A 13,626-nucleotide genomic window follows, 5' to 3' on the forward strand; every position below is an offset into this window, starting at 1 on the left:
TCTTTACCATTATATATATACAGATATGAAAATATAGACACATGTTTCCAACTTATCAGAAGTGGTTTATCACAGGTCTTTAACCCCTTGACCTGAATGTGTTTACTATTGCTCTTGTCTTCAATAGGAGAATGATAACAATATCTTAGTCTCAAATTGTGTACTTGTAAATATTTCTATTTGCCTTCAGCTGTGCCGGATGCTGGGGTAAGGGTGGGGGAGCCCACATCCGGTTCCTTGGAAGCACTCACAGGTGACAAGCAGCTTGGCCGTTGATAGATTTGTTTACTTCTTGGAAATGTTTACCAAGCCACGGACACCAACCCACCCAAAGCCACCCCAACCCCCTCCTGCCCAGGAAAATCCAGACTGTTCTGCATATTCAGGAAACATTTTGTAAGCCATATATCCAGTTATCCCTCATGGGGTCTTTACCACAATGGTGGTTTTGTTTACCTTGACATAACCTCAACACCTCTTCATGCTCCCCTTAAACAAGAAAATATTCAATTATATTCCACATCCATTTGTACCAAAAGCATTAGCAAGTGATGTAGATATTATTGACTATTTTATAATGGAGAGTAAAGATAAAATGTATATCTTACTTTGCAAAGCATACTCTTTCAACTTCCTCATCAGCCTTCTGCTTTCTCTATTGCATAGCTCCTACCAGTCAATAAAATTCCAATTAACATCATTAAATTATTTTGCTGAAACTAAATGTCCCTAGGAACATGAATTATTGGCTGACAGTGGCTGTATATATTCTTTCAATTTGTCAAACCTCAGGCGGAACCTCAAATTAGCCCCCCATTTTCTTGTATTGAAATACTTGAAATATCTCTTCATTCATAAATTCATTTGGTCTTCAGATGGTGGTAAGCATCAATTTCATCTTGTCTAGCATAATCTTAAGCAGTTAAAAGGGAAACACTGAAATAGAGTGGAAATACTCAGTTATAACATGGTTGTCCAGATGATCCAAAATATGCTTTTATATCAAAATACATATACATTTATTATTCATACAAAATTTAAAAATTTAGATTCCAAGATATCTCAGACCCCAAATGTATGTGTCTTTGCCTGGGTTCCCTAAAAAACAGAGCCTAAGGCAGGCATATGTGCTAAGAGTTTGAGAGTTTAATCCCAGAGCAGTGAGAATGAGGGAATGGGGAAATGATTCAGGGAAGGCTGGGAAGCAACTAAAGGAGGAGCATTACTAAGCCCTGCAATGGAGAGACCCAGCAGGCCAGCCCACAGGCGCCCTTGCCTTCCTGTGTGGGATGTCTCCTAAGGGGCTGTGCAAAGAAACCACGCCTTGGAGCAGCCCTTTGGAGAGAGGAAGGAAAAGCGTTTGGCTCCTTCTCATCTTCTACAGGTGATCATCTCCCCCCAGACTTCCTGGCTGTGTCATCCAGCCCTTTTGGCAGTCGCTTAGAAAGAGAGACCCCCATGCCTTGTGGTATGTGAGGAGCCATGGGTTACAAGAGGTGGTAGCTTGACCTCAGGCAGTGGAACTCCTTGGACCTGCAAGGAGTGGATAGTGACTGAGGTGGAGCAAATGACTGAGTGCCCAGTAGACAGATGGAACCAAGCAAATCTGAGGAGGTTCAATAAGAAGAGTCTGATACAGTTCACTCTGAGCTGCTCAGACTCACTCTAGTACTTTCATCATATCAAGCTCCAATATTATAATGTAGGATTTGTATTTCTGTGTGTGTGGGCACGAGCTGTCTCACTTTTTCCCTGAGAGAAGGTACAAGTTTAATCATTTACAGAATCTCCTTCAAAGTGGTGGTCAATTGCAATCTGCTTAAATGCATAAGGCAAGAGGGTTATTGAAATAAATTGCAATGCCTGCTGTTACAGCTAGTCTCAAGGCTTTTGTAATCTCCCTCCTTTATCACCTATTTCCCTCACTTTTACTCAGCATTTTGGCTGATCTGTATTGTTTCTTCTCTTGTTGGGGTAATTCCACCCTTCATCCCTGAGTGGGGTCTTTAGTTGTTCTGCCCTTGTTGGCTGCAGCTGCTGCATTTCCCTATGACAGAGGTCATCTGGTGTGATAGACTCAGTTTAAGTGCTCTCCAAATTTGCTTGGCATTCCCTGCAAGCTGGGTCTTGGCTGCTTGCTCAGTGGAGAGTCCTGGCTTCTGCTAAAATTCACACATCTCCTAGTACCGGTGTTTCTTCTTAGCTTTCCCCAGGAAGAGGGCCTAGTTTAGCATGGCCTTCACTATGCAGACTGTGTGGGCAGCTCCTCCATTCTCTCCTGTGCCCAGGTCTGGATTGAATGGATGCGCGGAGGCTTTGGCTCAGATAAAGCACTGCACCATGGCATTGGGATCTGGCTTTGTCAGAGGCAGCCCAAATGGGCCAAATAACACAAACCAGAGATGCAGGGAGTTAGCACCCTGAGGGAAAACCTTTCACCAAAGAATATTTCCAGCATTCTAGAAGTTTCCTTTGCATTCCCTTCCAGTCAATCCCCCCAAAAGATAATTGCTATTCTGACTTCTATTGCCACATAGGTTAATTTTGCCTGTTTTTGAACTTCATATAAACAGAAATATGCTGTATGCACTCTTGCATTTCGCTACTGTGACATAACATTTTCTATATGAGATTCAGCCAAGTTGTTGAATGTAGCAGTAATATGTTCTTTTTCCATTCCATTCCACTGTAAAAATATACTGCAATTTACTTACCACCCGCTCTTGATGAACATTTGGACTATTTCCAGTTTGGGACTATTATGAATGAAGCTGCCATAGATGTAAGCATTGATTTCAGTTGCAAATATACAAAGAGTGACGTTGCTGGATGACAGGGTTTACATCTATCTAGTGACAAAGACTCCCTCCTTTGACCAAAACTTAAGTCAGGATCCTGAGTCTTCTCTGACTAGGTCTGACCTTGGGCTTCCCTCTCTGTCCTTGCAGAATCCAGTTTGAGCAAGAATCCTGCTAAGTCAGTTTAGGGAAAATCCCCACGTTTGGTATCTGACCATTCTCAGCATCTTTTCACCATGGCCTGCCTTCAGCAATAACCCTATCAAGTCGATTTAGCCAGACATTCCTTATCCTTGATGTTTCCTTGTATGCATTTTTCATCCACTGACCCCACCCTTCTCCTTGGTTATAAATTCCCATTTGTCCATATTGGAGTTGGGGTTAATCGACTCTCTCTCCCCAACTGCAAGACCTCCTTGCAATGGTCCTTGTACCTATTACCATGTCTCCCACCCCTTACCATCTTTAACAAGTGTTTGCATGAAGTTTTTCTTTGATACTAGATTATGTTGATCTCCCAAATAATTTTCAAGTGGTTGTACAGGTTATTTCACATTTCCACCAGTACATTGTACTGTCAGTCTTTCTAACTATCCATTTTCTTGGGAGTGTAGTCATATTGTTCTGTGATTTTGATTTGCATTTTCCCTAATGACTAATGTTGTTAAAGACCTTTTCATATACATATTGGTCTTTTGTGAAGTATCTCTTCAATTTTTTTTTGCACAATTTTTAATTAAATTGTCTTTTTCTTACTGATTTATGGGAGTTCTTTATATGTTCTGGATACTGAGTCTTTTGTATTGAAAGATATATTGAAAATATCTTCTCCTAGTTTGTGGCTTGCCTTAATAGTATCATTAGATGAATAGAGGTTTTTAATTTTAGTACAGTCCAATTTAATCTTTTATGTGTAATGTTTTTGCATCATATTTGAGACAGCTTTCCCAAATTCATGAAGAGATTATACGATATATGATTCCAGAAGCCTTGCTGCTTGACCTTTAACATTTAGGTATAGTGATCGATCTCAAAATATTTTTGTGTATGGTGTGAGGAAAGGTTCAAGGTTTTTGTTTTGTTTTGTTTTCCTCTGTGATAGCCAGTAAGCCAAGAGCATTTATTGAAAAGACCATAATTTCCCCTACTGAATTACAGTTGTGCTTTTGTTGTGCATGAGACAACAAATACAGATGTGCAGGTCTGCTTCTGAACTCTCTGTTCTGTTGCTTGTTCCATTGGTTTGTGTGACTATCCTTACCTTGATTATCTGGTAGTGTAAACAGTCCAGATTTGTTTTTATTCAAGACTATTTTGGCTACATTAGGTGCATTTCAATATAAAATTTAAAAGCAGCTTGTCAATTTCACATACAAAAAATCTGGGTTTTATAGGAGTGCATTAAGTTTATAGATCAATTTTGGAAAAATTGACATCTTTATTATATTGTGTATTTCAAACCATGGAGATGGTATGTCTCTTCATTTTAAGTTTTATTTAATTTTTCTCAACTTTATATATAGTTTTCAGGATAGAGATCTTGTGCATCTTTCATTAGATTTATTCTTATGGGTTTTTCTTGCTGTCGTAAATGGTATTTTTATAAAATTCCATTTTCTAATTGCTTATCACTGGTATATAAAAATATAATAAATTTTTATGTATGGATCTTAAATCTAGTGAACTTGTTTAATTCACTTCTTTCTAGTATTTGTAGATTCTTTTGGATTTTATGTGTATATAATTATGTCATTTGTGAGTAATTACATATTGATTCTTCCTTTCCAATATTTTTGTTTCCTTCTCTTACTGGACTAGCTAGGACCTTGAGTACAATATTGAATAGTGAAAAGAATGGATATCTTTTTTCTTGTTCCCAATCTCAGGGAGAAAAACATTCTAAAGAATTCTAGATTTTACCATTAAGTATGCTGTTACCTAGAGATATTTTGTATCTTATCTTTATCTTTATCAGATTAAGAAAGTCTCTTTGGGCCAGGTACAGTAGCTCACACCTGTAATCCCAGAACTTTGAGAGGCCAAGGCAGGAGGACTGCTTGAGTTTGAGACCAGACTGGGCAACATTGTGAAATCCCATCTTTGCAAAAAATACAAAAATTAGCCAGGTGTGGTGCCATGTCCCTGTAGTCCCAGCTACTTGGGAGGCTGAGATGGGAGGATTGCTTAAGCCCAGGAGAGCCACTGTACTCCTGCAATCCTGCCTCTCACTTTGAACACAGTGAGACCTTGATACCCTGTCTTAAAAAAAAAAAAAAAAAAAGTCTTTTTCTATTCCTAGTTTTTTGAGAGGTGTCTTTTTGTTGTTGTTAAATCATGAATACTTGTTGAATCTTATCAAATGCTCTTTATATATCTATTAAGATGAGTATATAATTTTTCTTCTTTGTTCTGATAACATAATGAGTTACAATGGTTGATTCTTCAATGTTAAATCACTCTTACGTTCCTAGAGTAAATCTTAGTTGATCATGATGTAGTGTCCTTTTCAATTTGCTAATATGTTGCTTAGGATTTTTGCATATTTGTTCATAAGATTGGTGTGTACTTTTCCTTTCCTGTAGTGTCCTTGCCAAGTAACAGTATCAAGGATATTCTGAGGCTAGGCATGGTGACCCACGCCTGTAATGTCAGTACTTTGGGAGGCTGAGGCAGGCAGATGACTTGGGGCCAAGAGTTTAAGACCTGCCTGGCCAACATGGCGAAACCCTATCTCTACAAAAAAATACTAAAATTAGCTGGACGTGGTGGTGCAGACCTGTAGTCCCAGCTACTCGGGAGGCTGAGGCAGGAGAATTGCTTGAAACTGGGAGGTGGATGTTGCAGTGAGCCGAGATCACACCACCTGCACTCCAGCATGGGTGACAGAGTGAGACCTTGTCTCAAAATACACACACACACACACACACACACACACACACGAAAATTAGAAAATATTTGAAACTAAATGATAATTAAAATATGGCATATCAAAATTTATATGACAAGGCTAAAGCAATAGTCAGGAGGAAATTTAAGAAACTAAGAAATAGTCTTATAAAAATTGTTTCAGATTGTATACAGACAGAATATAAATATGCTTTTTTTTTTTTTTTTTTTTTTGAGACAGTGTCTTGCTTTGTCACCCAGGCGGGAGTGTGGTGACACAATCTCTGCTCACTTCAACCTCCACCTCCCGGTTTCAAGTAATTCTTGTGCCTCAACCTACTGAGTAGCTGAGATTACAGCCCCACGCCTCCATGCCTGGTAAATTTTTGTATTTTTTGTAGAGATGGGGTTTTGCCATGTTGGCCAGGCTGGTCTTGAACTACCTGCCTCAAGTGATTTGCCTGCCTCAGCCTCCCAAAGTGGTGGGATTACAAACTGTTTTCTAATTTTCATTGTGAGTTCTTTCTTCACATATGAGTTATGTGGAAATATGTTGCTTAATTTCCAGACATTTGGGGATTCTCTAGTTGATTTATTTATGATTTCTAATTTAATTTCCCTGTAGTATTAATATGTACTAATATAAATATTATATATATACATACATATATACGTATATATATACACTAATATATTATATTCCTCTTTCCCCTGTCTCATAATCCGTTTTGCCAGGACGGTAGACAAACTTCTGAACTCTGTTAGAGGGTGGGCAATCACTCTGTGATTCTCTCCATGTGCACATTATAAATTTGTATGCCATTTCTCCAACTAATCTGCCTTTTGTGAGTTGATTTTTCAGCCAAGCTTCAGAGGGCAATGTGGATGTTTTGAGAGAGAAGGAAGACACCAGTCAAGCAGGCAGTTAGGGTGGGTCTCTGGTTGAATTCTTTCAAACAAAAGAACAACCGGCAGACATGGATAAGGGAGTTTGCACAAAGGGGCTTGCCTAAGACATGCCCACAACCGCACAGATGAAAAAGGCTACACAAGTGACTTACCCAGACATGCCTGCAATGGCAAATTCTGTCCACTAACACATGTGCAGTAAGAGGAACAAAGCAATATGGAGTAACTCAAGCTAAGGGCCCACATGCACACTAGGAGGACAGGGTGGAGCTACCAGAAATTCATGCCTTATGCAAATGAGACACCCAGCCCTCACTGGTTTCTTATAAAAGCCTGTGCTTTCAACAGTGGCAATCTTCTTCTGGGGTCCCTCTCCACGGTCCCCTCTCCACCTTTTATCTTCTTCATTTTCTTGCTTCTTCTTTCCTATGTTGGTGTGAAGTAAGATCATGCCAATTTAAAACATACTCCTTTTAGATGTTTGTTCTTTTATATTGCTTTTGCTACACAGAGCTAGGGAAATAGAAAGTAATTGCCCACTGTACTGGATAGCTTCCTCCTTCCTGGGTCCTGGAGGCAACAGTTGTCAGAAAGCAGCTTTTTGATAAGACTCAGCAGCTTGTAGCTGAGAGGGACTGGGAAATAAAGTGGCCACCATCTGGGTCACTCTCCACCCATTTCAGGAACCATCTTGCTGATAAGAGCTACTCATTCTAAGGGCAGGAGTGATGTTTGGATCAAGGCATGGCTTTTGATCTTTGGGAGCTTTTGATCTTTGGGAGCAAGCTCTAATCACCTCCATGCCTGTGTATCTACGTCTTTGTGTTTTTCTCTATCATTGTGTACTCTTTGATGTGTCCCTTTCATACCTTATTTCACCTCTCTTTTTTGTGCCAGATCTGTGCATTAAACTTCCTGTAATATATACATACACAAGAAATCGGATTTTTCTTTCTTTCAGAGCCTGCTACTCATCTGACTTCCCTCTGCCTCTACTTCCTGTTTCCCTGCATTTTGTATTTGCAGATCTTAACACCTAATGCAGCATCCACCCAACTTTATATACATTCCATCTTTATTTTTCATGAGTTGGATTTTCTACCAGTCTTATACATCCAATCCTCCATTATAGATCATCTTAATTTTGTTTTAAATGTATTCTTTCTTCTCTTTTGTCTTATCAGCTTTATTTAGATCTGGTTCACACTCTTGTCCTGTTTTTCCCTTCAATAAGGCCACTTTTTCTTTTCTTTATGTATCAAATATCCTTGCCTCTTTCTCTTCCTCCTTAGACAGCAAGCTTTCTCAGCCTCAACATTATTGACATTTTTGGCTGAATAATTCTTTGTTGTAGGGGTGTTAGAGTAGGTAGCTAGGCAGACATGAGTAGGACTGGAGACAGATCCGCCACCCTCCACCAGGAATGTCAGGCAGCCATCAGGTGATGGTCAGGCAGTTGTTAAACTGTCCCTCTAAAATAATAATTGGTTGCAGCCAGCACCAGGAGAAGGTAGTTTACCAACAGATAGAAAATGCCTGAAGCTGGTGATTAGCAGCTTCCCAGTAAGATCTCAGGAACTGGGCAGGTGGGCTCAAGCATGTGCACTAAGAGGCAAAATGGTGGAGTTTAACTGGTATATGACCTTCCTCTAGGAACACTCGACTGGTAAGGAAAAAAATGCCTAAAATGAACATGGACACAACTTTAGTAAACATACTGTGCGTGCTCCCCTGCCAAGTGCTGGCAGGCCACTGCGAATGCAGACTGCCTGTCCCAAGAAAAAAAATCAAGGGAGGAGAGATGCAAACCCCGGAACCATGCCAGTGTATAAAACCCTAAGTCAAAGGTCAAACAGGGCACTTGGATCTCTCAAGTTGCCCACTTGGCCCTCTTTCAAGTGTACTTTTTATTCCGACTCTAAAGCTTTTTAATAAACTCTTACTCCTGCTCAAAAACTTGCCTCAGTCTCTCACTCTGCCTTATGCCGCCTGGTCAAATTCTTTCCTTCAAGGGGGCAAGAATTGAGTTGCTGCAGACCCATGTGGACTAACTGCTGCTAACAGGGGCTGTCCTGTGCATTGTAGGATGTTTAGCATATTTTTATTTTAGATATTTTTATTTTATGTATTATTTTTGAGATAGGGTCTCACTCTATCATCCCGGCTGAGTACAGTAACACGAGCATAGCTCACTGCAGCTTTGACCTGCTAGGCTCAAGTGATTCTCCTGCCTCAGCATCCCATGTAGTTGGGACTACAGGCGTGTGCCACAACACCTGTCTAATTTTTTTGATTTTTTGTAGAGATGGGATCGCATTTTGTTGCCCCAGCAGGCCTCTAATTCCTGGGCTCTAGCAATCCTCCCACCTAGGCCTCCCAAAGTGCTAGGATTATAGGTGTGAGCCACAATACCTGGCCTCAATTCTCTATTTTTAATGGGTGCTAAAAGAGTTACAATATGTGTTCTTAATTTATCCCAGTCTACTCTGAATTAATGTTATACCACTTTATGTATAATGAGAGTACCCTTCGATATTATAATTCAATTTTTCACCTTTATGTTCATTCTGCCCTTATTGTCTTATATCTTACTTCTTGTTATTAATACCACAATATATTGTTTTTATTTCTGCTATAGTTAACTGTTTTTTAAAGGAATTGGGTAAAGCAAACCAACAGCATAGATACTTACCTACCTATTTATAATTTATTTATTTATTTTTTTTGAGATGGAATCTCACTCTGTCTCCCAGGCTAGAGTGCAGTGGTGCTATCTCAGCTCACTGCAACCTCCGCCTCTCAGGTTCAAGTGATTCTTCTACTTCAGCCTCCTGAGTAGCTGGGATTACAGGCACCCGCCACCATGCCCAGCTATTTTTGTATTTTTAGTAGAGACAGGTTTTCACCATGTTGGCCAGCCTGATCTCAAACTCCTGACCTCAGGTGATCCACCCACCTAGGCCTCCCAAAGTGCCAGGATTACAGGCATGAACCACCATGCCCAGCCTATAATTTCTAAAAACCCTTCAATGCTATAGATCTATATTTCCATCAGACATCATTTTCCTTCAGCCTAAAGAAATTTCTTTGGTATTTCTTGCTGGCAAAAATTAGCTTCTACTTATCTACATTTTGAAAGACATTTTTGCTTGAAATCATTCTATGTTGACAGATTTTCTTTTAGCACTTTAAAATGCTATTTTATTGTCTTGTGGCCTCAGTTGTTTCTGATGAGTAGTCAGTCATCATTCCTACGATATGTCTAGGTGTTTTCTTTGTATAGATCCTATTTTAGGCTCACTTGAACATCTAAGATCTGTGGATTGACAGTTTAAATCAAATTTGGGTTTTTTTTTCAGATTGAGAGGATGCAGGTTTGGGGACTTTTCCTCTTTGTGGTTGCTTCTTTTTGGGATTCCCTTCCTCAATTTCCAACTAATCTGACACCCAGATTGCTTACTTCTGACTTGTCAACCCAGGATGAATGGCTGCTTTCTGCTTGAGCTCTATCCAGATGTTCTGAGCAAACTAGGGAGATCCTTTGGGGAAAAATTTGGTTAAATGTGCATCCCACCTCTATTTATTCTCCCATTTTAAGGGTCATATCTCCTTCAGCTTCTGCTTGCTTTTGTCAGGATCCATTGCTTAAAGAATTGTGTTCTACATTTTTTTCCAGAATTATAACTGTTATTTGTAAGAGGATTAGTTTGATATGAGCAGCTTCACCATCAGTGTCACATTAAGTTTTAAATGTAAGATATATCTAGGGGTTAACTCTTCTAAGAATAATTGCATTGTAATAAAAGATAAAGCATACACAAATTTTTTTGGTAGACTTTTTGCTATTAACATGCAAGTACAAAGGTACTTTTGGGACAGTCAATAGTGTCCACATAAACAGTGACCTGCTCAGTGCATAGGCTATATCAGCAGCTCTTAAAAATCCCCCATCCCCTACTTTTGTCTCACTTCCATTGAGATTTAATCTTCTTCTACTACCCCTAAAAGAAGAGGGCAAAAAATGGGGGGATGCTCTCTTCACTTTCCAGAACAAATTTCTATCCACTACATAACAATGACTATTCTGAAATTTGAAAATAATACCTGCCCATATTGCTTAATTCCATAGACTTCTCTTCCCTCTCTCAGACAACTGTCTATCTAACCCACAATCTTCCTCCTCTTTTAATCTTGGGCCAAATTATTAATGATGTCACATGTATTGACATCATGGTATTCCACTAGTGACCAGCAAGCACATCATAGTTTTTCATTCTTTTTGGCCAAATGCCCTATTGTTTCTATTTTTTTTAATCAGGTATTCGGAATCAACAGGGTCTTTACTGTGACTCTGTTCTATTGATTGCTATATCTGTGTTTTCCTACATTTACTACATTTTTCTGTTTAATATTTTCACTCCTTACAACCACTGAACACTGTTTACCCTACGCAGTTCATGAGATCACTCTTTCTATACTGTTATATTTGTTTGTTACTTTAATATCATTAGAACCACTTAATTTTGCCTCTTATACTCACTAATTTCTGGACTTAAGTCTATTTGTTCCATTCCTGTACCCACAAAATGGAAGACAAACAACAACAACATCAACAACAAAACCCACCAGGTTTCTTTAAAGCTAGATCTGCTGTCCTGCTAACCTATCATGAAACAGTTAAATATCTCTAGGTAGAAACCCTGGCATCTCTCACACCTTCTTAAATAGGAGTAAAGAAGTAGTCTGAGAACCTGGCTCTACCTCTAACATAGCTTTGCCATTAACCAGTATAAAACTTTGAATTACTCACCCAACCCTCCATTTTCCTGTCTGTAAAATGAGGAAAATATTCGAGAACTTGAAACCCGCTACAATCCGTCTCTGTGTTTCACTAGCCCAGTTTGAAACTAGAGAGAAGCAAATTCCATGCTAGCAAGTATAATAGCGATAGAGGGAGGAAGGATTGACTGCCAGCTAGGAATTGAGCTGCAAGTGTCTTGAAGCTTTCATCTGTGAAAATGTAGGCACTGTGAGACTTAGAAAGTAACAGGCCAGACACTGAATCAGTATAAACTACAAGGAAGTGGCCTGGGTAGAGAGATTTGCTGGTTGTTTTTCTCCCCAGCACTGGTCTGAGTCTCTCACTTAGGGCTTCATGCTGTCTCTTTCTTCCTGTCCCAATTCCCCACATTTCCCTCTCCACCACCCCAAAACATAATCTAATTTTTATTCTTAATTGGCCCTGGTTATAAAACTTAGATCTAGTCTACATTATTATATATATTCTTCAATAAACTTTTAATCTCTTTAATTAAAAAGGCAAATGATTTTATTGTTCGATAATCTTTTTTAAAAATAAGAGGAAGGAGTAAAATTAAAGATGAAAGATGATTTTTATTTCCTTGTGACCTCTATATCCCCCTTCCCCTGCCCTTGGTAAGTAACTCTTGATGGAGAAAGGATTAAAGACTCTTATTTAACCAAAAAACAGAGCCAGCTAATCATTTCCAAAGTTAGTATTTCCCTGCTGACCTCTTTGGTTTAATTGAATAAAACTATATGTTCATATATGTATTAAAACAAACTCAGAATAACATCTTTTCTTCCTTAGTTAAGGCATTATAAGGGCTATAACTATCATCCAATAATAACCAAGGCAGTAACTTAGAAAGCTGCTTTGATGGGAGTAGAAACTTACAAACAAATAAATTCAATAGACCTTTGTCATAAAACCGGAATGAAGAGACAAGGGTAATACCCATATTTTTAAAGGTTACCTCTTACAGTGAAAAAAGATATCTGAGTATTAGCTGTGAGATTTCATTTGTAATATATATAACAAAATAGCAAGAGGTAAAGAGCTTTGCAATAGGGGCTTCATATATAAAATATAGTGTGATCTTCAGTTGTAAACAAGCAACCTGTTCTGCACAGATAAGGAGAAAAGAAAAATTCATCAGACTAACTAAATGATTGCTTCACATAGACAGTTATAATGCAGACCTACCCTACTTTTCTCTACTTGGGGCATTTTTCCACCTCAATAAAACAAACTTTTCTTGACACTGGTCTGACTTTACCCTTCCCTTTGCCTTTAAAGACATTACTTTAAAGAACAATTTTTATTATTTGTTCATAGCCAAAGTCTAAGGGTTTTCTAATCTTCCCCCAAAAAGAATTTGTTGATCTACCATGTAAAAATCTTATCTGTATTGTACAAAAACTCAATGCATTTTAATACAGTTTTTGATCTACCATGTAAAAATCTTATCTGTATCGTACAAAAACTCAATGCATTTTAATACAGTTTTGATGTTAATTTGACTTTGTTAGTATGTTTTTGTAGTCGAAGGCCATGGGTCTTATATCTAAGAAGGAAGACACTTTGTATATTTATTTATAATAATTTTGTTCCATTCTCTTTCTTGTCTACTCTCTTTTTCCTGTTTAAAGTATGATCTGTCACAACTATAATAAGGCAAATGATTCCTATCAAACCCATTGCTGTTAAAACTGCTTTCAATATAAGATAATCTCTGGCAGGTACAGGATCAGAATTGGGGGGAATAAACAGAGATGCCTGGGCAATATTAGATACAGCAGACTTTAAGGAGTTCCTATCCATTGCTCGTATTGCAACATAAATTCTGTGGCTTTCATGTGTTTCTCCATTTGGCTGATGTTCAGGTCCATTTGTGGAAATTTGGGGTGAGAATGTAAATATCTCCCTGATGCCAGCTTGCTGAGGATTTCGCTTTGATGTATTTACTAAAATAGCATTGTTAAAGTCATCTTGGATATTCTGTAGACTTTTACTCATTCTTATTTCATAGCTTGTAGCTGAAATTAAAAAATATAAATAGGAAAATTAAGTCATTTGAGTATATTTTCTAGTTCATTACAAATGAGAACAGCAATAAGAAGTCAAAATATTTAGAAATAAACATAACGAGAAATATGAATACAAGCAAAACTTTAAAACACTACACAAGGACTCATATTAAAATCCGAGGACTTTTTTTTTTTTGAAAAG

General features: G+C 38.4%; 1 protein-coding gene across 1 annotated transcript in view; it reads right to left on the reverse strand.

The window, feature by feature from the left end:
- Positions 1–11,967: 11,967 nt before the first annotated feature.
- CLCA2 (chloride channel accessory 2) overlaps positions 11,968–13,626 on the reverse strand; it is a 38,809-nt gene continuing 37,150 nt past the window's right edge. Inside the window, exon 14 of the mRNA XM_054477730.2 lies at positions 11,968–13,433. Coding sequence (XP_054333705.1) covers positions 12,991–13,433 — 443 coding nt within the window. The 3' untranslated portion in view covers positions 11,968–12,990. The remainder of the gene's footprint in view (positions 13,434–13,626) is intronic.

The sequence above is a fragment of the Pongo pygmaeus genome, chromosome 1, assembly GCF_028885625.2.
Source record: "Pongo pygmaeus isolate AG05252 chromosome 1, NHGRI_mPonPyg2-v2.0_pri, whole genome shotgun sequence".
In the NCBI taxonomy this organism is placed as follows: domain Eukaryota; kingdom Metazoa; phylum Chordata; class Mammalia; order Primates; family Hominidae; genus Pongo; species Pongo pygmaeus.